This window comes from Clupea harengus, chromosome 26 (assembly GCF_900700415.2).
Source record: "Clupea harengus chromosome 26, Ch_v2.0.2, whole genome shotgun sequence".
NCBI lineage: Eukaryota > Metazoa > Chordata > Actinopteri > Clupeiformes > Clupeidae > Clupea > Clupea harengus.
In genome coordinates this window covers 8906137-8931559 of record NC_045177.1, presented here as the reverse complement: position 1 = coordinate 8931559, position 25423 = coordinate 8906137, and the positions used below count along the sequence as shown (strand labels likewise).

The 25423-nt window shown below is 47.8% G+C and overlaps 1 protein-coding gene across 4 annotated transcripts in view; it reads right to left on the bottom strand.

Moving 5' to 3' along the window:
* rptor (regulatory associated protein of MTOR, complex 1) overlaps positions 1-25423 on the bottom strand; it is a 143368-nt gene that overhangs the window by 82649 nt on the left and 35296 nt on the right. For all 4 annotated transcript variants that reach the window (XM_042703862.1, XM_042703863.1, XM_042703860.1 and 1 more), the window contains exons 5-6: positions 6914-7072; positions 5217-5363 (exon numbers count right to left, since the gene is read on the bottom strand). In XM_042703862.1, coding sequence (XP_042559796.1) covers positions 5217-5363; positions 6914-7072 — 306 coding nt within the window. The remainder of the gene's footprint in view (positions 1-5216; positions 5364-6913; positions 7073-25423) is intronic.

The window sequence follows — 25423 nt, the reverse complement described above, 5'->3', positions numbered from 1 at the left end:
TATTACTCCGGAACAAACTCAACTCTCGCTCGCTCGCTCATCAGCCACTCAGCATCACGTCCTACCACAGGAAGTCATCATGAACCTGCTCACTTAGGTCACACCACACACACACACACACACACACACACACTGCACCTGGTCCCCCGGGGGAGCTAAAAACAAACAGGGAACAAAGTGTGCACTCCTCAACAGCCCTGTTTCTGCTGCAGCGGCAGTGTTGTGAAAACACAGCAGCCTTTCAGACACTCTGACCTCTGGACTCACTGTTGTTTTGACTTACAGTCAGCGCCAGACACAACAGCTCATGCTCTCTGCAGTCAGAACTGTCAAAAGACAGGACATTCTCATGTGGGTGCAGAGAGAGCGCCTTTAATTTGTTTGTGTGTGTGTGTGTGTGTGTGTGTGTGTGTGTGTGTGTGTGTGTGTGTGTGTGTGTGTGTGTGAGCGTGAGCGTGTGATTGTTTGTGTGATTGTGTGTGTGTGTGCGCTTGTGTGTTTGCGTGTGTGTTTGCGTGTGTGTTTGCGTGTGCTTGTGTGTGTGTGCGAGTGAGTGAGTGAATTCACAACAGTGAGCGAGATAAAGAGATACCCATGACAGAGATGGAGAGGGAGAGGACATGGGTGCAATTCAATTACAGCACTCCTTAAAAAGCTGAAGAAGGGAAAACTGTCAGCGGCTCCCATCCCTCTGTTTGCACCCCTGCCTCGCCTGTCAGGCTCTAAGTTGTTATTGATGGACTGTGGCTCTCCCCTCTCCCCTTTTACTTTTTCTCTCTCCGTCTCAATCTCTTTTCCCCCTCTTTTTCTCCTTTCCATGTCCCCATCTCTATCTCTCTATCTCATCGTCTCTCCTGCCCACGTTTCTCTTCTCTAATCACTGATCTATCAGCGTTTTGATTTCTCACTCTTTCCATCTCATTCTCCATCTCACACTCTCTCTCTCTGTCCTCAATGTTATCTCTTCATTTATCGCTGGTTTTCCAGGTTGGGCATTTTCTTTCTCTCTCTCTCTCCCCCTCTCTCCCTCCCTCCCTCCACAGGAAAGACAGAATGTTTAAGACAGACAGGGAAGGAGAAAAAGAGGACTATGCAAACCCCTCCTGCCCAAAGGGTCAACCCCTCTACCAGGGAAGGGAGCTCTCTTAAATATTTCACTAACGGTCACTCAAAAATGTCTTTTCCCCCCTCTTTAGGTTCTCTCTAGATGCCACATTCATGAGTCTGGCCCAGACAGCAAGGCAGACATCACTACCTAGCGTCTCCCCTTGACCGTCTGCAGGCCTAGAGTGTACACAGTCAGACAGGAGCCAAACACACAGGCAGTGAGTCTGCCAGACAAGGACAATTACTATTTTTGGTTGTCCTATTCAGCAGCCTGACAAAACCTTTCAGTCACGATGAGCATCCAGCATTCAGAATACATGTACCCCCAAAACAGCGCGTGCACCCTGATTGCCCTCAGAATATAATTTAGTTAGTGTTGTCCCGTTAGGACACAGTGCCAACCCCATCAAAGACGTTGTAAAGAGAAGGGCCACCCTGACGTCCTGTGAGTATCTGTTGGATGTTAGGTGTATCCTTCAGAGGCCGTCTTTGTATGGTTAGAGAAAAAATAAACTTCAGGTGACCTGCGGAACCCTTATTACACTCTCCCACTGAGCCCCAAATGACTGATTGGCTCTCCTACAAAGACGCTCCTCACACTCACACACACACACACACACACACACAGATACACAGAACACAGACACACACACACACACACACACACACACACAGTCTCTGTCTCACAGCAACACTACCACACTTTCAAAAACTTTCCCATGAATAATTGAGGGGCGCTTCGGCTATGATGATAAAAATTCAGCGGCGTTGCCACAGCCGAGATAAAAAAGTAAAATATAAATAAATAAATAAATAAAATTATGAGTGGAGGAAGACGGATGGGGTAGAAAAAAAGTCCTACCCAAACTGAGGGCCCATTACTAATTCATCCCCCTCCAGATGCACACTCTTCACTGTTGGCAGCGAGCCGAAAGAGACGGCTCTGGAGACCTGTTCATACCAGGAGTTTACCCAACAGCTGCCCTTCATCATGCCCTGCACTCACACACACACACACACACACACACACACACAGACACAGACACAGACACAGACACACACACACACACACACAGACACACACACACACACACACACACACACACCATAACCTCGACCACAGCACACTCAAATACAAGGTTCGATCAAATCGTATCCAGACTGGCTGCAATCCTCTGGTTCTAAGCGATGCTCAAATTCCAGGGGTTCTGATGCATCACTATCTAACTCAACCTTCCCACCCAACTCTTTCCAAGAGTGTTAAATGTGCACGGTCACAAAGCTTTGAAGTAACAGGTGCCTATTGTTTTCAGCACCCTAGCACTTCAACATTATCAAATAAGATCAAAAATGGAAAGTATGAATGATAGGTGCCGAAAGAACTACACTATGAGAATATCAAACCATAGCATTGGCAAAAGTCCAAACATTCGAAAGGAAAGTGAGTGATATTTACAGAGGTTTCAAAAACATGCATTTGTATATTTGTACATGTAGAATTATTAGTAGAAGGTAAGCATATGTTTGAATATAATACTAAATGTAGAGAAAATGCTACATAAAGGCCAAGGCACCACATGTATAACAGGTTAGGAGTATACACTATCATAAGTTTACCTATGGACAAAATGTCACAAAATTTGGCGTGCGTCCAGAGAATTTGGTAGTGATGTAGGGTGTCAAGTTTCTTGAAGTTTCAAACCTTTGCATCCCAAGACATTGGCTAGTGAAGTGCTAGATGTTTGCTTTGAACATCATTCACTAGGGGGTCCCACTGCATAAATAAATCGTAATGACCTAGGGTAAGGTGCGCCCTAGACTTATGGCAACATGTTTTTTGAGCCGTATCAGACATGTGGGGCAAGCATATAAAGTTTCATGTGGATTGGTGAAGTCTAAGTATATGATGATATCACCGACCAAAAAGTGATGGGGGGGAAAAAACCTAGAAAAAAAACAACACCATATGGCACCTGCCTGCCTTGCTTCCATCATTAGCAACTAGATTGGCCAGTACTTAGTATTCTTTTCCCCAATTAGATACAAACGGAGTGGTAATGTAAAAGGGTGGTCTTAAGCATTAACTGCAACAGCATATTACGTTTGTTACAGGTTACTTACTCTTCTTCACTGAGAACTATTCTGGCAACAAACTGTAGGTAATTTGGTGCTGTTGAGCTGAAACTGTAGGCCATTTGGTGCTGTTGAGCTGAAACTGTGTTGATGGATTTGAACACCTGCAACAACCTAAATGAAATCTCTACATTCCTTTGCAGACATAAAAAAAAGAAACATTTTGTGGAAAATGCGCTTGTGTGGTACGCATTTCTTATTCTGCCTTAGTCTAATTAGGTTACCTTATCTGAATAGAAATAACAAGAAAAGTCATCATTGTTTATTTCCATCTTGGATGATATACGTTTACTGCTGACTGCATTATATTTAGGTCTGACAAATTAGACTACCTATTCCCAGGTGCTCAAGTTTTTAAAACGAGAGGTTTAACCTTTTAAAATAATATTTTTTTTCTTTTTTGAAAGCCTGCCAGGGTATGTGTTAACTTTGAGGATAGCCAAGATAGATGAATTGCATTAGCCCATAACACAGGTTTGCTCCTGCTTCCTTGTACAGAAATATGTACGCATAATGCACCACTCAAAGGGAACGTGATTTAATTTTTTCCATATAGATAAATCAGAATTGGGCTGTGATGGTTTGCGATTGGCTCATGCAAATGTTGCCTGCCAGAGAACAATATGTTGCCACGCCTATGTCCAAAATCCATGCCTTGGCAGAATTTTTTATTTACTGACTTTAAGTCAACCCCACCGGATTAGGCCATTTTTGCCAAGTTTCCGCCACCAAAGCCTGGGGCCCTCTGGATCTAACTAAACATGAAACATAAACCCAGACTTCACAAGAGGTACATTCAGTGATGTGTTGTTGTATGTAAAGTAACACATATATGTTGTGTAACATATATAACACACAAGCACGTGGCAATGTAACCGAATCCACATATGACACATAAGTGCACGCTGACTTCAGCCTTCAGACTTGAGGATCCATACTCTCCCCATCAGACTCCATTTCCTTTTGGCTGACCTTGCCGAGTCAGCATGCACACACAAGCACTCACCCAACACACACACACACACACACTCACCCAACACACACACACACACACACTCAGACGAGTCCCTAATAGACGTGAGCGTTCAGAACGTGTCTGGCGGCAGGAGACGATCACAGCGATCAATGAGCACGTGCCCAGTAGCTGATCAGATGGAGTAGAGTGGAGCGTCTCAGAGACTGAGCGGGGAAGCTCATATCTGGCAGACTGGTCTCATAAACAACACACACACACACACACACTCACCCAACACACACACACACACTCACCCAACACACACACACTCAGCTGGAGTAGAGTGGAGCGTCTCAGAGACTGAGCGGGGAGCTCATATCTGGCAGACTAGTCTCATAAACAACAATAATCGCCAGCAGGCCAGAACTTATGGACTGGAAAAGGAAGAATATGGGTGTGTGGAAGAGAGGAGAGAGAAAGGGGTGTGTGTGTGTGTGTGTGTGTGTGTGTGTGTGTGTGTGTGTGTGTGTGTGTGTGTGTGTGTGTGGAAGAGAGGCGAGAGAAAGAGGGTGTGTGTGTGTGTGTGTGTGTGTTGTGTGTGTGTGTGTGTGTGTGTGTGGAAGAGAGGAGAGAGAAAGAGGGGTGTGTGTGTGTGTGTGAGTGTGGAAGAGAGGAGAGAGAAAGAGGGAGGGGACGGGTGTGTGTGTGTGGAAGAGCGGCATTGCTGAGGAAAACATGAGGAGTGGGAAAAGACGGAGCTGGTTGATCAGCTGGGAGACGCACACACAGAGACGGTGGCGGCGCAGTGTGTGTAAATACTGATCCACATGCCAGTTTTAGTACGTGTAGGGAAGTCTAACCTCTGTCTGTGTGCACATCTTCAAACGTCAAACATCAAAATGACGTGTGTGTGTGAACATCTGAGTGTATTCAGCACAACAAGGTGTGTGTGTGCGTGCGTGCGTGCGTGCGTGCGTGCGTGCGTGCGTGCGTGCGTGCGTGCGTGCGTGTTTTCTCGCACCTCCAGCTCCTGCTCCCTCTGCAGGGCAAACTGTTTGAAGGACTTGACGATGATGCCGGCGTTGGAGCAGTCGTACACAAAGATGGAGGGGCTGCCCATCCAGGTCTGCAGGTCGTAGATGGAGAGGGGGATGTACTGAGTGTAGTTCTGAGGGGAAAGACAGAAACAGAAGACCCAATTAGGTGCCGGAAACATTCAATGAAGACACAGGCAGAGGGGAGGGAGAGAGAGAGAGAGAAAGAGAGAGAGAGAAGAATACAAGGAAGGAACAGAAGAGAGAACGAATAACCTAATCGGTCACTGACACCATGACACCCTGGTTAAATCTCAAGAAGACACACGCTCAGAATGAAGTGGAAGGGCAGGCGGCGACCAACTTGGCTTTCCCTAAAGAGACCAAAGGCGTGAGCTCTTTCAGTTTAGGGAGAAAACGCTTTTTGAAGGTGTGGTGTCAGGAGACACTGACTGATTCGATCACAGCTTGACACTGCTTTAGATCCAGCGCCTGTACTTCAGTCATTTTACCTGGTGACATATAGTGACACGAGAAGACATGAGGAGAGAGAGAGAGAGAGAGAGAGAGAGCGATATGGAGAGAGAGAGAGAGAGAGATGGAGAAGAGAGAGAAAGAGAGAGAGAGATATGGATATGAAGAGAGAGAGAGAGAGATGGAGAGATATGGAGATGAAGAGAGAGAGAGAGAGATGGAGAGATATGGAGGTGAAGAGAGAGAGAGAGATGGAGAGATATGAAGATGAAGAGAGAGAGAGAGATGGAGAGATATGAAGATGGAGAGAGAGAGAGAGAGATGAGAGAGAGAGATGGAGAAAGAGAGATGGAGAAAGAGAGAGAGAGAGGGAGAAAGAGAGAGAGATGGAGAGAGAGAGATGGAGAAAGAGAGATGGAGAGAGAGAGATGGAGAGAGAGAGAGAGATGGAGAGAGAGAGAGAGAGATGGAGAGAGAGAAGAGAGAGAGAAAGAGAGAGAGAAAGAGAGAGAGAGAGAGAGAGCGAGAGAGATGGAGGGGATGTTGTTGCTGAGCAGAGTGAGTGCCTGGTGCAGGTGCCACAGGGTTGTGGGCAGTGCCAGTAGTAGGTGCCAGGGCACAGCAGGGCTGTCAGATTGAGCACCACAGTATGCTCTGATGAAATATTATGAAACAAAGACCTGCCTGCCTGCCGGATGAGAGTGTGCATGTGTGTGTGTGTGTGTGTGTGTGTGTGTGTGTGTGTGTGTGTGTGTGTGTGTGTGTGTGTGTGTGTGTGTGTGTGTGTGTGTGTGTGTGTGTGTGTGTGTGTGTGTGTGTGTGTGTGTGTGTGTGTGTGTGTGTGTGTGTGTGTGTGTGTGTGTGTGTCAGCGTGCAACACTCTGCATACTGAGGTCTCCAATTTATATGTGCAGATAGCTAACAGATAGTTAACTAGCTTATAGTGAAGAAAGCTAACAAATGGAGATGTATTCAATGGATGTATGTATGATAAAATGCCAGTGTGTGTCTGTTTGTGGTTGTGGTTATGAGTGCATTTGCAGGTGCGTGCCTTTGTGTGTGACGTGGAGTGAGTGTGTGTGTGTGTGTGTGTGTGTGTGTGTGTGTGTGTGTGTGTGTATGTGTGGGCCCAGACGTATGAACATGTCTATGTGTGTCTATGTTCATGTGTGGTTACGTGTGTGTGTGTGTGTGTGTGTGTCCGTCTCACCTTGTTGAAGACCCAGATCTCCCCGTTGACGGTGGGCCGGGGCACGCCGTGGCCGTTGTAGTGGAAGAGCACGCGCTCCTCCTTGGCGTTCCGCCGCAGCGACGTGCACAGCTTCTTCACCTCGTCCACCGTGGGGTCCAGACTCTGCTTGTAGCGGGCCTGCAGCAGAACACAGGGAATGGAGCATGAAGTATGGATAAAAGAGCACATAAGGGCTGAAGTACGGATAAAAGAGTACATTTTACATTTACATTAGTCATTTAGCAGACGCTTTTGTCCAAAGCATAATACATAAGGGCTGAAGTATGGATAAATGAGCACATAAGGGCTAAGTAGCAGAACACAGGCAGCTCACCAATGACACCGAAATGAAAGTTGGTGACCTGTAGAGAAGTGAGAGTCTTTCTCAGTATTTGCTTTAGAAATGAATGGGGATTGCGTCAGCTCATCGTCATCATCATCATCCATCCTCTCATCCCTAAATGACCCAACTCTCAGTGGGCGGCACAGACTGCCACTGGGTAAAAAGCACCGTGTTAAAACGGGTTTACACACTTGACGCTTTTCTGGATCATTAACAAAATGTACAAAGCCCAAAGGACAAGCCCTGGGTCATAGCTTTGGAGAGGAAACAGAGACCTCTCATTCTACCGCATCCAAGCACCCCCTCCCCCCTCCCCCCTCCACCCAAAGATGCAAAGCAGGGTGGGAAAAAAAAGGGAAAGTTGAGGAGCGGAGCAGAAAGTAGGTTATGACTGCAGAGCCCACCGTTTCGTTTGCGTCAGAGAAACACACCCAGGGACCACGGCTGATATCTCTCTTAGCCCATCACAATATATCTTTCTTTCTCTCTCTCTCTCTCTCTCTCTCTCTCTCTCTCTCCTTCTCTTCTCTTCTTATGTAACCAAAGGGCATTGCGAACTCTTCAGCGGTGGGTTATAATGAGACACAGACCTTCTCATACAAATCATCACCCTGGCCAGAAAGACCTTATAGCACCCAATGCCCTAGTTTTCCTTCAGTAGGGACTCTGCCCAGGCACCATATAGATGAACTAGTTTCCTGATAAGAATAGAAATAGACCCAGTCTCTGCACCAGCATGGAGGGGGACTCCAGCACTGTGTGTCTGCAGACTGAACCTCCTTGCCCGGAGGGCAGACTTCTGTTCCAGAGAGAACAGGCAACAGGCAGGCAGGCAGACAAGGAGACAGACAGACAGACAGATAAGACAGACATATAGACAGACAGACAGACAGACAGGCGGGCTGAGCAAAGTGAACTGCAGTGTATCGCGTGTCAACGCCTAAATGGAGAGGCACTTAGGAGAAGATTGTCTTTTGGCGAAGGCAATCTCGTTCATGCAGACACTTCCTCTCGGCTCGGACTGAAGGGGAGCCGGGGGAGTCGGGAGGAAGAGGGGGATGAGTGGAAGAAGACGGGAGAGGAAGAGACAGAGGAGAGGAGAAGGGGAACTGGGTCGAGGCTTCCCGATGGAAATTGATCTTGTGTACCGGCGCTTGCTGTTTAAGTTTCCGGAGGGCTCATTTAAGTTGCTGTTGTTATTGTTGTTGTTATTGTTGTTGTTTGTTCCTGCGGAGACAGTCAGTCAGTCAGTTCCACCAATGATGTGTCAGAGCAACAAGTGGCACTGGGAGGAAATGGAGACACACACACACACACAGGCCAAACAAAGGGCACTAACAGAAAGAATGTATTAAACTCACTCACACACAACCTTTCCTAGTCTTAGTTCACTTTTCCCCTCATTTCATATTTTCTTCCTCTATCTCTGCTTCCACTGTGGATCTCTCTCTGCTTCTCTCAAACTATCTTTCTCTCTCTCCTTTGTTACTGGCTCTTTTTATTCCCTTTTTTCCTCTTTTGCGTCTCTCTCTCTCTCTCTCACACACACACACACACACACACACACACACACACACACACACACACACACACTCTTCAAACTGACAGTCGCTGCAGGCCTCAGCTCTCTCAGAGAACAGAGGAGACCGGATGAAAGCTCAGCGGCATGAGGTGAAGTGTGCGTGTGTGTGTGTGTGTGTGTGTGTGTGTGCGTGCGTTCGCATGTGTGTGTGTGTGTGTGTGTGTGTGTGTGTGTGTGTGTGTGTGTGTGTGTGTGTGTGTGTGTGTGTGTGTGTGTGTGTGTGCGTGCGCGTGTGCATGCGTGCTTGTGTCTGTGTGTGTATTCGTACGTGCGAGCGTGCATGAAGAGTGTCAAAGAGAGAGCACAACATAGGCACACAAGCATGTTTGTATGTCAAAAACGCCGGTAAGCATTACTATTCTCCACACATTTACTTGATGAAATGCTACGCTATCTCTGAGGGGCAATGAAAAGCACCTGCATGGGGCTGCCTTGAGAAAGAATGCGCACGAGAGGGAACGACGAGAGAAGTGAGAATGCACAGTGAATGTTGTGTGAAAGTGTGAGAGTGTGTGAGTGTGAGTGTGTGTGATAACACGTGTGTGTGTGTGTTGGCATGTGTGTTTGCACGTGTTAGTGGGTTTGTGTGAGTGTGTGTTTGTTTGTAAGCATCGTGCTGAGCTTACTCCAGCTGGTGCGGGTGTGTGTGTGTCCGAGCAGCGAGGCGGTTTCTGCGCGGTCGGATCTTATGTAATCGTTCTGGCGTGCAACAGAGGCCGGTGTCCCTGCGTGCGTGAATCATCTCGTGAACACACGCTCAAATATGCATCGCCCGACAAAGCCGCCATTTTAAAACACCCCACCTATTCTCCACACCCTTTCCCTCTCCCTCGTTGCTGAAGCAACACTCCGCTGTCCAATCCCATCTTCAAAAATGGCTCAGAAATGTAATTAGACCAAAATATAATGCCACACTTTAAAATGGAAATTGCCAATTTATGATACAACCCCCACCAGGGCTTTACTTGTATTTTAATTTCAGTTTCTTAGACAGACAGTGAGATTAATTGAAGACGACCACCTGAACTGATCTGTCTCAGATTCTCAAACGTAATACATTTGATCAGCAGCCATGTGTGCCTTGAGACCTCGGGTTTCGAAACAAAATGTCCGCCCCGTGGTCGTGCTAATGTCTCTTAATAAAACTATGGTTTTATTTCTATATTGTTTACTTACTCTCTATCATTTTCAACCAAATCTTGGTTGCAATCAGAGATACAGAGGACATCACAGGAATGGTTTATCAGGGACCACAGTCTGTATCAAACATGCCATAAATAACCTGTACTCTTTCCCTTACAGATCACTTGGGGAAGGTAACCATTTTAGAGTGTTCTGATAGGATTGCTGAAACACAGTTAGTGCCTGGCCATTTTAAAAGGGTCGATATGAAGCCCTTATGAAATCAGCTGATATTGAGAGGGAGAAAATTGCATTCCGCGCCAGAGTTTGGATCTAGGCTTCGAAATATGAGCAGGAGAGATAGAGGGAGTAATTTCATCAGTAACTGAGGAATGTGAATGTTGGGGAAGCCAATGGTGGTCTCTCTGTCTGTCTGTGTGTGTCTGTGTGTGTGTGTGTGTGTGTGTGTGTGTGTGTGTGTGTGTGTGTGTGTGTGTGTACATGTACTGTGTGTCTTTACAGGTCTCAGCCTGAGGGGGGAGCTCCTGGACCCTGATTCCCCGCTGAGGCAGCTCCTCTAGAGGCTTCAGAAGTGTTGCCCCCATCCCTCCCTCCCTCCATCCCTCCCTCCCTCCCGCCTCTTCCATCCTTTTCTTCCATTCTCTCTCTTGTCTCCCTGCAAGCTTTTCTCCAGTTTTTCACCTCTCTCTCGCTTCGCTCACATACTCCATGTCTCAATACACCCCGCCGTTCCATTCGTAGCACGAACTCTCTTTCTCTCCCTTCCCCTCTGACTTTTCCATGCACCATCGGTCCCTAACCACTTTAAGCTCGGCCCTGGGAAAGCCCACAAGTTCCTCAATCTATCCATTAAGCTTGGCAGCATCTTCTCTCTCTCTCTCTCTGTGTGTTTCTGTGTATGTCTTCATATTAAAGCAAGCATGCATCATTGTGTTAGGAGCTCTTTCTCCTGCTGCCCACCGTGGTCAGAGCATAGGGAGCACGCTGGGCAGAATATAGCCAGTGCCTTTTCATCTCGTCTGAGGGGAATTGTGTGGATCAGAGTCCTTTGGGTCAAGTCAAAACACAAGACACGATTTGTTTGCTTTTTGGAATGGCTCGACGCTGGACTGCAGATGGACAGGGCTCAGTGGAGTCGGCCCTGCACCAGTTCACATACGACCAGACTCCAATTCAACAAACTCAGAAGCAGATGGCGAAAGGGTCAACAGTGCGAGGAGAAGCTGATGCAATCATCCAGACCTGTGGACACGTAAGCGGCTCTCAACCACAATGAGAGAGCAGCAAAGAAAAAAACTACTATTCACAGTGAACATGTACGCACACACGCGCACACACGCACACACGCACACACGCGCACACACCAGAGTGGTGGTAATAATCCAGCAGGGGAAAGAGAAAGCATACAGTACCACTGCCACACGCTGAGCCACTGATGGTAAAACACAGAGGTGCCTAAACAAAAGTGCATGCTAAACCAGCTCAGGCCTTTCTGTCCTCGAGAGTGCTTGAGTTCAGGGAAAGCACATTACCATCGAGTAATATCAAAGGCCTTGATTAAAACTTGCATAATTGTTGCATAACCACAACACAGTGTATAGCCTGTACCAAATACAGCTCAAACTGGCAGCACAAATAAAGCCAAGACAGTGCTGAAATCAGCTTAAGCCTTTTTGTGTCGATTTAATCTGAGGAGAGAACCTGCTTTTAAAAAGACCGTCCTCCGTGATCTTGAGTTGGGCCGCGTAAAGCCTGCCTGATGTTTTTGAGGCTAAAACACACATTAGATTACGCATGAACTAATCCGGTGAGATTGCACCTTCCATACGCTGAGATTCAATCTGATGGCCGATGACAGAACCCGATTGTTCTGGGTTGTGTGTCAACAAGAGCTGCATAACCGAATGAATGAACGTGTGGAGGTGTTCTGTACATGGCGGTTTCTCCATCATTTTAGTGAAAGTGAAAGTGAAAGTATAGTGAAGAAATACAAAACTCTGATTAGTGAATGAGCTCTGGGGGAATGGGTAACCTGTTCATTCTAAACTCCACACCCTAGAAATTGACCTCGAGTGAGACCCCAAAAAGAAAAGCTTTTATAAAAACACAAAGTGAGGAGAACCACTTGTTGGTGGTCAAGTAGTCCGACCTACTTTCCCTCCACTAATGCGCCAAGGTTGCATTTAGAAGAGGAAGTTAAAGAGGAAAGGTTGTTTGGATGAAAAATGAGCCCGTCCGAGCAGAACACTCTCCTCCGGAGGACCAGATCGGGTTCCAGCAGCTCAGCTGACGCGATCGATACCACAGGGTGACCAGGGAAGGGGAACCGAGGAGCCAAATGATGCCGCCGCCACCCCGGGCCTGGTACTCGTGATGCCAGCCCGGTTTTGAACCAGCAGAAGGAAGATGATGTCAGCCAAGCATGGGCTGCTATTCTGGTCAGTTCATATGGCACACAGATGAAGCACATGGCACAAGGGCATCGCTTCGTTGTTTCATTGTTTCCCGCGGATGGGACTAATGAGGCGCCAGCGCATCAGTTAGGCAAACTGTTTAAAGTCACGTTTCTAACGACCCACTTGCACACACACTCTAAGACTCTCCAACCTCCTGCTTGCCGACTCACACACACACACACACTCTTTCAGATGCTCTTCCACCTGCTGCGTGTCCTAAAATGGATTCTCCAGAACCGTGCTTAAATGTCAGGATGACAAACACCCGGCAGTCAGCGAAGGGTGACTATTCAAAACGACTACGGCTCCGTGCCAGCCATGAAACAACAATGCAATGACGTGTATTAATACGTCAAACAAGTCGAGTGATGACGTGTATTAATACGTCAAGCGAGTCGAGTGATGACGTGTATTATTACGTCCAGCTTTCGAGCCCGATAGCTCAAGTGCCAGAGCTGACGCCTGCGAGGCAAGTTTGAGGTGCTGCTGACGTCACAGCGCATGACTCAGTGTGCAGGTCGTGCAGGCAGCGTGGCGGGCTGCTGGTGTGGTTATGATGACATGACTTACGGCGGCTTAATGCTCGTTACGTGACCGCGGCGGCTGGCAGCTGGAGCAGCTGTGAGCCCGAGGCTCCCGATCCGCCCCACATCTGTGACAGGCGCAAGTCTCAGGTGATGAGGAAGGGGTGAGAGGGGGAGAAAAAGGCTTTCTTCCTTTAAGCCGCCTTCTCTCCCTTCTGAACCTGTCTGTCTCGTCTTCCCCTCTCTGCTCCTCATTTCGCTCTCCAACAAGAAGAAGAAGAAGAAAAAAAACGTAATAAAAGTCCCCAACGTGCCACTATTTTTGGAGTTGTTTCGAGCAGAACCCGGAGAAGAAGCGCGGGGACCGAACAGCGTTTCCCAGAACGCTGTGGGGCTCGCTGACCTCCACGGCAATTAGGCAGCGCCCTGATGAAAGTGGCAGCGCTGCCTGGGGTGGAGTGGGTGCAGAGAGGCGAGGAGGGGGGGAAATAGGCAGGAAGGCGAAGAAGGAAAGAGTGCCCTCTCTTCTGGAGCAGAGAGCGGGCAGCAATTAGAGAGGAGGGGAGGGTCGTCGTCACCCCCACAGGCACACAGCGGGCGCCTATCTGGCCCTCTGCCCGAGAGCCGGTGAAGGCAGCAGGGTGCGTACCTCCGGCCCGGCCTCTTCCAAAAACGCTCTCAATTGTCCCGTGGTCACTGTGAAGGTCAGGCGCAGAGGTGTTGATTGAATCAGTTCACCCCAAAGCCCCTTAACTCTGGCCCTCAATTAAAAAAGTCAGCAAGCCGCTGGAAGTGGGTCGCGGAGCCGGAGCAGCTCAGCGTGGGTCCGAGGAGAGGCTGCCAGCCAAAACAGCACTGATGTGTGAACGGCGCCGCTCAAGGTTAGGAGCATGTCTGGGTTTGGAACTATCACTCAAGCAATGATGTATGCATTAAGGCTGTACGAAAAGTAAACTTTGGGAAATGAATCAAGACCGAGGGCTAACCTTCGAGGAAACTTGATTTATATTCATGCCAAGATGCATTTGATAATGGCGTAAAGTAAATGCAATCGTCTAACCCATCTTTTTTCTAAATGAACAGATAACGCATTGGGCCACTTGCTGAGATTTAGAAAATGGCTGCCATGCTAACTTTTCCGTAACTTTCCACTAAGCAGTTTAGTGGCAGCTGACAGGCTGGGAAAAGGCATCCGCTCCGACGCCACGTCACCCCTCAAGCCTCCTGTCGCACAGACACGACTGTGATGAGCACAAGCGGGCTGCTGCTCCATGCTTCCTCTTTCTCTACAGCTCTCAGTTTATCAACACACCCACACACACACACACACTTTGTCATTTGCTGAAATACCAGCACACACTAACACAAAATCACTAGAGTAACGATACACAAAATCCACAGTTTGGAATATGCCTCGCTTTTGGGGTCGGGGTTTGGTACGCTTTCGGCACAGCAGGGAAAACAAAACAAAAAAATCTTTTTTGAAAATGTAAACATTCAACAGTGGCTCATTGGGCATGATTAATAATAGAACAGTTTAGGCACTCAAACACTGGCATATTGTCAATATGAGAAATCAGAATAAACAACAACAAATAACAGAAATATCAGTCATGCTTCATCTTAGGACTCTGACCTGTTGATAATCTTGAACTGCAGCTTGTGTTCATGTATAATGTATACAGGGCAGGGACAATCGACACATGACGGCACTTTGTAGCAGGGCTCAAGCCCTTTGATTATCTACGACCGAATATGGTCGAAGATCTGCAGCAATAGATAATCAATAGCATTTGTAATTAATGTGGCGCAGTGAGAGGCTGCCTGAACGCTGAGAGGAGAAGGACAAGAAGTGCGTCCATAGACATATCCGACAGTGGAACAATGTCGCCATACAGTTTGACACGAATCGTCGTCCATTGAGCTTGAACAATCAATCCGATTGGCGAGCTACAACTGGTGCAATGCCAAAACGTTCCGGGTAAAATACACTCTAAAATTTCCGTTCTGCGCGTGCTATTAGTAACATTAGATGTGAATAGACTATTTTGGTTTTCAGAGCGTCCCGAAACCGAGGAAGTTGCATACTGTTCCGAACGGCTCAGGACAAATACACGTATCGCTAGAGCCCTAAAAATCACACACAAATATAATCTCACTTCTATGTACATACACACAGAAATAGACACACACACAATCTCTCTCTCTCTCTCTCTCTCTTTAAAACACACAGCTTGGATTTGGGGCAGGTTCTGTTCTGGCAGTGTGCTGGGAGTGTTAGAGGCAGCAGGACAATGTGTCCGTTCCTGTGACTAAGCGAGAGCATTCTGTAAACAGCAGGAGGACGGAGCCTGTTTTCAAACACACGCGCGCACACACACACACACACACACAGGACAGTAAGTGAGCCTACAACACACAGACATACCGGGCGGATACTTCATATGGCACACACCCCATTGCTTCCCGAGGTATGAGTCAGGGATGCTGTTGGTCACGTCCAGGTGCTCCATGTACCAATCAATGCCAGACATCCTGTCTTCCTGGCACTGGCCCTCCTGTCCTCACCACACCTGACAGGGGCCCTACTGTACTCACCACACCTGACAGGGGCCCTCCTGTCCTCACCACACCTGACAGGGGCCCTCACCACACCTGACAGGGGCCCTCACCACACCTCAGAGGGGCCCTCACCACACCTCAGACAGGGGCCCTCACCACACCTGACAGGGGCCCTCACCACACCTGACAGGGGCCCTCACCACACCTCAGAGGGGCCCTCACCACACCTGACAGGGGCCCTCACCACACCTGACAGGGGCCCTCACCACACCTCAGACAGGGGCCCTCACCACACCTCAGACAGGGGCCCTCACCACACCTCAGACAGGGGCCCTGCTGTCCTCACCACACCTGACAGGGGCCCTCACCACACCTGACAGGGGCCCTCACCACACCTCAGACAGGGGCCCTCACCACACCTGACAGGGGCCCTCCTGTCCTCACCACACCTCAGACAGGGGCCCTCACCACACCTCAGACAGGGGCCCTGCTGCTCTAGGAGCCGCTGGAATCAATGCACTTCTGATTCCCTACAGGCCACACTGGTGATTAGCTGGTCCCATATTCATACTTGGCAATCATCATTTACATTTTAAAGCGGCGCATCAGTATATGTTTTGTCATTTTGCAGTAAGTCTGTGTAGTGTTGAACAAGGGTGGAGACTTAAGCTTAAGCAGTTGCAGAGAGCCCAGTTCAGGAGAACCTATGCCTTACTGTGCGGCTAAAGTTCACAAGCCACATACTTCAGCATTACCCTTGGGCAAGCCGGGAAACATCAGACGTATGACCTATGACCTTACTCACCTAAAACAAACTGAAGGCGAAAAGCCTTATAAGGGGATATACTGAGGTTAGATTTGAGTGGTAATATCATATCTCTCTTTCTCCCCTCTTACGTATACGAATATACACACAGAGAAATTTGTGAGGGTGGTCCTAAAATGGCTGCCAAGACTACTTGTAATCAAGTGACACACACACACCCGCAAGTGCGCAGACACACTTGTCACACTTTCTGGAACACGCCGTGGTGATCATCGCAAGTCGAGCGTTAGTCGCGGCACACTCAGCGGGCCTAACATCCACGTGGCTGGGCGAGCGACGTGACGTGACACAACACCTGATTACATCAAACTCAATTTCGATAGCAACTTCCCGCTGTTCAAAGCATGGACACTCACTCCACTGACAATTTGCCTGGGAGGATCTGCATCAGTCAGTAAAAAAGTGTCGGCTTAATGCGAAGTGACAGGGACGAGATAAGTCCGAGAGAGGGGAGAGTGGGAACGAGGAGAGAGATGGAGAGAGAGAGAGAGAGAGAGAGAGAGAGAGAGAGAGAGAGAGAGACGGGACAGACGCGGAGGAATGGAGATACAGACAGACAGAAAGGTGAAAAGATGGTGATGGAGAGAGACAGGTGTGGGGGAAAAGATGAAGAGGGAGAGATATATGGATGGAGAGAGTGGAGGAGAGAGAAAGAGAGTGGACAGGAGAGAGAGGGAACACGAGAGAGAGAGAGAGGGAGAGAGAGAGAGAGAGAGAGAGAGAGAGGAGCAGATCGACGGAGAAGGAAGGTCGTTCAGTAAATCAGTGTCTTTATAGCTGCCTCCTCTGCTTTTTACGCACTGAGGCTGCTGTGCTCCATAAACTATAAACTTCTCCATCATCAGTCCATCAATATTACAACTGCGCCACACCGTCACCCCCCGCGCCACACCGCGCCACCAGGACACCGATACACCACTAAAGAGTAAATCAACAACAAAACACATCCTTTTCAAAATACTGGGAAATGGCTCAATTCTTCCAAGACAAGGGAAGGCTTCCCAGTAGAGTGTGTCGCCTAATAAAAACACACTAATGAACATGTTTTCATGAGCACTTAAAAGAAAGAGCGAAATTGTATTTCCAGTTTAAGATGGAAGCTCTTGTTTCATTATCCCCTTTAGATACCACACAAGATTGTACCAAACAGTCATGCCCGGCCTCTCTGAACGATGACCTCTAGCTACCAATACAATTCCCTTTTAAATTGAGTAATATCCCAGTAATATCTGTGGAATAGCAGGAATTAGGAGAGTGGGATATGCTGGTGCCATTTATAGTAACTAGGGCAGAAGGTTAGGTTACATCAGGAGTGGCCTTAATCTTCCTTTCCCATTTGAAGCCAAATACCTTTCCCTTCAGAGCGGACTACACAGAGCCCATGTGACCTCACAGGCCTGGGGGACATGGTTGTGTACTTCCTATTACATGTGAACCCCCCCCCCCCCCCCCCGTCCCCCCCCCCGCATCATGCCATAGTAGAAAGCTATTTTGGGAGAGGACCGGGTCCTTGTGGAGGGATCGTATCCTCCTAGTTTCTGCAAATGTGTCACAGTAGTGCACCCTGGGAGGCCCCTCAGCCAGACAATCTCCCATGGCTACATCTAGTGTGTCAGTGTATAGAACACACACACACACACACACACACACACACACACACACACGAGACAAGAGAGAGCATATCCAGGTCAGGGGTAGATTTGAATCAGTATTGATGAGGACACACACACACACACACACACCAGCTATTATATACCCCATTAGCCACAATCAATACAGCCCAAGCAGGCAATGGGAGAACGCACAATATGGGTCTGTGTGACAACAGGACGACACACAATCATACTTTACTGACTTGTGTGTGCTTGTCTGTTGACGTAAGCTTGCTGACACCCCACCACACAGATGGACTAACACCCACACACTCGCTAACTCTTGCTCACAAGTGTGTGTGTGTGTAGGTGTGTGTAGGCGCGTGTGTGGGGTGGAGTGGGGGGTGGGGGGATGGTAATTGTGGGTGAACAGGTGTGCATGTGGTCGTATGTGTCTCACAGCATGATATGCCATGTATTGTGTCATATTAATGGTGGGCCGCTCCACACAGACAGAGGTACAAGTCACCTTCCAGCTCTGGCCAAGGGCATCAGGAGTGTGTCACACAGAGGAGTTCAATGGGGAGCGTGACGTTAGTTAGTTCCAGAACCCCCTCTTGTCTTTCTCACCCTCTCTCCCCACCTCCCTTCCTTCCCTGCTCCCGTTGGGGGGAATAATGAGCAGAGGGAGGAGGGTGTCAAACAGGTAGAGGTCTCTGTGTGTAGGTGAGTCATGGTCAGCAGTGTCACACACACACACACACACACACACACACACACACTACTATTATTCCCCCACATGTATTCAGAAATTCATTTTGTAGTGACATTTTGTGAGTGAGTGTCTGTGTGAGAGATTGTGTGTGTGTGTGTGTGTGTGTGTGTGGTGTGTGCGTCTTAACTCGCCAATAACTGCACACAAGGCAGGGACTACCCATAGATTAGTTATGACGGTGCACCTCGATCCCAACCCTTTTCCTGTATTGCACCCATACCTTTGCTTTATGTTGTGTCTGGGTCTGTCTGTCAGTGTGTGTGTGTGTGTGTGTGTGTGTGTCAGTGTGTGTGTGTGTGTGTGTGAGATTGTTGAGTCTCATTAAGCAGCCCAGCTGGTACCTTGACCCGCGCTGTAACAGAGTAACAGGACCTGGCTGACGTCCAAAACTGCCTCTCTTCCTCGCCTATTACAGCCTCCGCCTGACAGCACCGTGGCTCTTCACACACACACACACACACACACACACACACACACACACACACACCACACACACACACACACACACACACACACACACACACACACACACACACACACACACGACCGACCCTCGCTAACACATCGACAAAGACACACAGACAATCACAGAAAAAGCTATGCGACACAGGCACCTGTACACACTAAGCAGAGAAGTACCTCTCTCGCTTAAGGTTCACGCTTGTAAAACATGTTGAAATCTCACCGACACGATCATGCTTTTATCAAACACAGCTCACAGGCGTTTGCATACTGATCCCCAACACGTGTCCAAACACTTGAACACACACAACACACTCAAAAATGCTAATATCGGCTCTCATCTTCCTCTTCGCCGCTCTTCAACAGCTACCCCCTCAGTCACGCTGCATGTGTACCTACAAACACACACACAACACACACAGACGCAGTCACGCTGCATGTGTACACACACACACACACACACACACACACACACACACACACACACAACACACCACACACACAAAGACGCAGTCACGTCCGCATGTGTACATAAAACACACACACACACACACACACACACACGTGGCCACTCAGCAGTCTCTCCCGTGGCCTCAGGCAGCAATTCATGGGCAGGGCGAGTGCTGTGGAGAAAAGCCATCAGCCGGGACTGCTGTGTAAAATAGCATGTCTGTGGGTGCTTAAATAATGGATCTAATTGGACTGGTGATTAATGTACTTAGAGTGTGTGTTATTATGTCTCAGGCCCTGCAGGCAGGAAAGAGGGAGGAAGGGATAGAGAGAGAGAGCGAGGGAGAGAAAGAGGAAAAAAAGAGGGAGAGAGAGGGTGAAGGAGTGCAGTTTTGTGTGCCTATGGAGAGAGAGGATGTATGGAAATGACCTTCATCTTGGCTGGTGCTAATGTTAACACCACTGCACGCACACAACCACACACACACACACACACACACACACACACACACACACACACACACCTCATTCTGCAGCGCCTAGGGGTCTACTGCAGTGGTAGGTACTGTATGTACCTTTCTTCTTCAGTAGGAGGACAGTGACATGTACATTAAACAGCATAGTTACGATAAAATATGTTCCTTAGGGGTGGTCTAGGGTCTCTGTGGTGTGTCACCGCCACACAAGACGACAACACACACTGATTAACAGTTATTGTTATGTCTGTGTAACTGGTGTTGTTACTGCTGTTGTAACTGCTGTTATGTCTGTGTGCCTGCTGTTGTTACTGCTGTTGTTACTAGGGTTGTAACTGGTGTTGTAACTGGTGTTGTAACTCTGTTGTTACTGCTGTTGTAACTGGTGTTGTAACTGCTGTTGTAACTGCTGTTGTTACTGGTGTTTGTTACTGGTGTTTGTTACTGGTGTTTGTTACTGCTGCTGTTACTGCTGTTGTTACTGGTGTTGTGACTGGTGTTGGTACTGGTGTTGTGATTGGTGTTGTGACTGGTGTTGTGACTGGTGTTGTTACTGGTGTTGTTACTGGTGTTGTTGCGTCTCCTTAGCTGCTGACCCGTGTTGTTACTGGTGTTGTAACTGCTGTTGTGACTGCTGTTGTGGAGGAGGAGTTCACCACAAGAGAGTTGGATGATGGGGGGATGAAGGAGGAGTACACCACAAGAGAGTCGGATGATGGGGGGATGAAGGAGGAGTTCACCACAAGAGAGTTGGATGATGGGGGGATGAAGGAGGAGTACACCACAAGAGAGTTGGATGATGGGGGGATGAAGGAGGAGTTCACCACAAGAGAGTTGGATGATGGGGGGATGAAGGAGGAGTACACCACAAGAGAGTTGGATGATGGGGGGATGAAGGAGGAGTTCACCACAAGAGAGTTGGATGATGGGGGGATGAAGGAGGAGTTCACCACAAGAGTCAGATGATGGAGGGATGAAGGGATCCCACTGAGGAGAACACCACAAGAGAGTTGGATGATGGGGGGATGAAGGAGGAGTTCACCACAAGAGTCAGATGATGGGGGGATGAAGGAGGAGTTCACCACAAGAGAGTTGGATGATGGGGGGATGAAGGAGGAGTTCACCACAAGAGTCAGATGATGGAGGGATGAAGGGATCCCACTGAGGAGAACACCACAAGAGAGTTGGATGATGGGGGGATGAAGGAGGAGTTCACCACAAGAGAGTCGGATGATGGGGGGATGAAGGAGGAGTTCACCACAAGAGAGTTAGATGATGGGGATGATGACAGTGTCACCTCAGGGGTGCACAGCGGTATCCCTGCCATCTTGTCACTTCTCACCTACTGGCTGGGGACCAAAATGACAGCTCTCATCTTCATTTCTCCCCATTGTGGTGGACATCAGCACTGGTTCAAAAAAAGAGTCACTGAAGACCAGTTTGTGAAGAGTGAGACTGTTGTTGCCCTCTGCCACAGACGAGGTGTGTGCGTGCGTGTGTTTGTGTGTGTGCGTGTGTTTGTGTGCGTGTGTGTGTGTGTGTGTGTGTGCGTGTGTGCGCGTGCCTATCTTATTGGCAGAGATTAATTCAGGTGGATGGTGACCTACTTCTCTCAGTCTCAGTGGTCTCTCCTCTCATCTCCAGCCCTGATAGGGCACCCCTGTCCTTGCTAACCTCTCTCCCTCCAGACCTCACCTTTTCAGCCTCCCACCCTCTCTCTCTGCATCCCTCTCTATCTTTTCCTCTCTCCGCATCCCTCTCTATCATTTTCTCTCTCTGCATCCCTCTCTATCTTTTCCTCTCTCTCCATCTCTCTCTCCATCACTCCCTATCTGCTGCTATCTGTTTTCCACTCCACTGTGTTGAGGCAGAGGCTCGATGCAGTACAAATATTTGCACTGTGGTAATGAAGAGCGAACAGGAGGCAGACAGCTACGTATGGAGGGAAAAAGAGAGGAGAAGGGGGTAGGCTCTCGCTGTCAAAACACACACCTACTCCCTGTCTAACGCTGCACTCACTGCAGCAGGAGAGAGGGAAGAGAGAAAGAGAGGGAAGGAGAGAAGAGAGGAGTTGAAAAAGAAGAGAGAGAGAAGGAGAGGAAGAAAGGTGGAGGGGGGGATAATGGAGTGAGAAAGGGGGGGGGGGGTTCCTGTTGTGTTGGTTGTTTTGGGGGTGTGGTGTGTGTGTGTGTGTGTGTGTGTGTGTGTGTGTGTGTGTGTGTACGTGAGGAGGGGAGATGGCAAAACAGGGAGGAGAGAGGTGGGGAGAAAAGCGAAACCCGGAGAGTGAGAGAGGGCAGGGGAGGGGCAGAGAGATGGAGGATAATGGCAGGAAGGAGGACGGGGAATAGAAAAATAATGATCATAACCACACTGCAGGTTCTGCTCCAAGAACACAGACACAGCAAAGCTGGCAGGATAGATGGAGAGAGAGAGCAGAGAGAGGGAGAGAGAGGTAGAGAGTGAGAGAGAGAGAGAGAGAGAGAGGGAGTAAATAGAGACATACGGAAGCAGAGAAACTGTCCAAGAAGGAGGTTGTAAAGTGGTCGAGGAGTGGAAAAACAAAGGTTCTGGTTTTATGGGATAAAAGGGTTTAGGTACACATTGCAATAAATGACTTAGGTGCACACATTACAGTTAACGATTAGCGGAGGAAAATAACTAAACTAGACGTATCGCATAGCGGTGCGTAATATGACCGGTGCATCAAGTGAAAGAATCAGCAAGAATTAAGGGGAATAACAAGATATTTTCCGTTCCAAGGAAAGTGTGTTTGTCTTGATTGATTACTTTCCTTGCAATGACAGACTAAAATGTTGGTTGTACATATTATTCTGAGCGAAAATGTGTGGATGTGGTGGCTGTAGACTGATAGGGTGTGATACCTGTTTACTGAATATGAGGATGAGTTTGGTTTTATAACAGATATATTGTTTATAACTAGGGCTGAACGATTAATTGCATTTGCGATTTAATCGCGATATGATAGAACTCGATTTTCTAACCGCAACGTTCGCAATTAAAAAACGTGGTCTAAAAAAAAAAAAAAAAATTATTTTCTTTTTTTTAAGATGGTACATTTTGCACACAGTGTTTAAAAAGTGCATGCCTAGTGTTTATACTTAAAATTACTTTTTTTAAATTACTTAAATGCACAGTGGCAAAGCCACCGATTTGTTGTTCTTGTTTCTGTAATGAGCAGTTAAATAAAAATGTAAAATGTAGGAAAGAATATTTTACACTAAATGTATCTAATATTGTGTTGGTCATATTTAAATAATTCATTACATTTTGTTGGGGGAAAAAATAGGATAAAAAAAAAAAATCGCATATTAAATCGCAATCGCAATATTTTGGTAAAAAATCGCAATTAGATTATTTTCCCAAATCGTTCAGCCCTATTTATAACAGATATATTCTTAGATTTGAGCCTTTTCTGAAATGTACATGTATAAATAAGCAACAGCATGAGCTTCATTGTATAACTGGCATTGGCATTTACTTACAAAGTTTTGAGAAATATGCATAAATGTAGGATTATTGGTTGAAGGCAAGAATGTTTTGAAAACAATACTAACTGTAGAATAATGCATATCGACATTTATAAATGAACAGGAGTATATCATAATAATACGTTTAAATATCGCTGTAAGCAGCGATCATCGGTACTGACCATCAATAAGTGGTTCTTGAGATATTTAAACCTTTCAGTTGCAGCACCCCCTACAGAAATGTCCTGAAATTTGGCGTGCCTCTAAAGAATTTGGCAGTGATGCAGGGCATCACATTTCGTTAAGTTTGAACCTTTAGATCACAAGATATTGGCCCGTGAAGAGCTCGATTTTTGCCTTGAACATTATTCACTCGGTGGCACCGCTCCACAAATGAGTCGTAATGAGCTGGGGTCATGCGCCTCCTAGGGGCCAGCCTGCCATAAACATGTCACAATCTTTGGCTGAAGGATTTGAGCTATTGCTAACTGCTTTGACCCTGCCCCACCTCAGAGGGCACTAACCAGGTCAAGGGCACCACACACTTAGGGGCACCACACACTCAGGGGCAACACACACTCAGGGGCAACACACACTCAGGGGCAACACACACTCAGGGGCAACACACACTCAGGGGCACAAACCTTTTATTTAGCCATGTGAGGCAAGAAACATACAAAGTTTCATGTGGATTGGTGAAGTCTGAGGATATGATATCAGAGACCAAAAATTGGTGGAAAAAACCGAAGAAGGGAAAAAAAAAACTTTGACAAACACTATATGATCGCCTAACCTGTGTGCAGTGGTGGTCATAATAATTAAGCAATGTGATCGGACCGCTAGCAGACTTGCTGTCCGTTCGGTGTTCAATTAAGAGCAAAGCTGTACCAGAAACAGTGGGAGAGCCGAAAAGTCAAATCTCCACACTAAAAAGACACAAGATGAAGCCACTGACTGCTAGTTGCAGCTACTTCCTCTATTCAGCTCTCCTGCCTCGCCCAGCTCCTCTCTATATACATCTTAATTATCCCGAATATTTCACCGGTCATGCCAGCATGTGATGAATGAGCACTTCTGTTTTCCCCAGCTTCCTCCCCCTCACTGTCTCCCAGCTCTCAGAGAGTGTGTGTGGTGTGTGTGTGGTGTGTGTGTGTGTGTGTGTGTGTGTGTCTGCTCTGACTGTTGGTGTGCGTGCATGTGCGTGAGTGTACCTTTCTTCTGCTAGCGGTGGGAGTCTGTTTATAGATCAACACCGGGAGAGAGTGTGGGTAGCCGCCGGTCCCTTTAGGACGGGCACACGCCATTCCCTCTGTTTGGTGTTTCAGGTAGGCATGGCCACGCGACCAGCTCTGACTCAGCCCGAGGAGACGGCGCGAACACCCAGGGGGAGCCGAGACGTTTGGGCGTTTGGGCGACAGCCACTCGAGTCTTTTGTTGTGGCGAGGTGCAACTGAAACCCGACGCCAGCAGAGGCGGCCTTTACAACAATCCAAAACCTTCGCAGGAACAACAACACGCAAAGTAAACTTTGGAACTTGTTGGAGAAGTTGAGAAAAATAATAAGAGACTTCACATTCACAGACCGTCGCCACCCAAAACATTATACATTGTAGCATGTATAAAATCAAACAGAGTTAAGTCAATTTGCTTTTGTTTGTCTGAAGCTGGGTGTTGGGGCAGCCGATCCATGTCAGATTGCCACTGTTTTTTTTTTTCAACGCTAGCTAGTAGCTCGTGGGAACAAACATCATTAAACATGTGAGCGTGATCCTGCTACCGCCAGAGAGCAGCTACTGAGCAGAAAGGG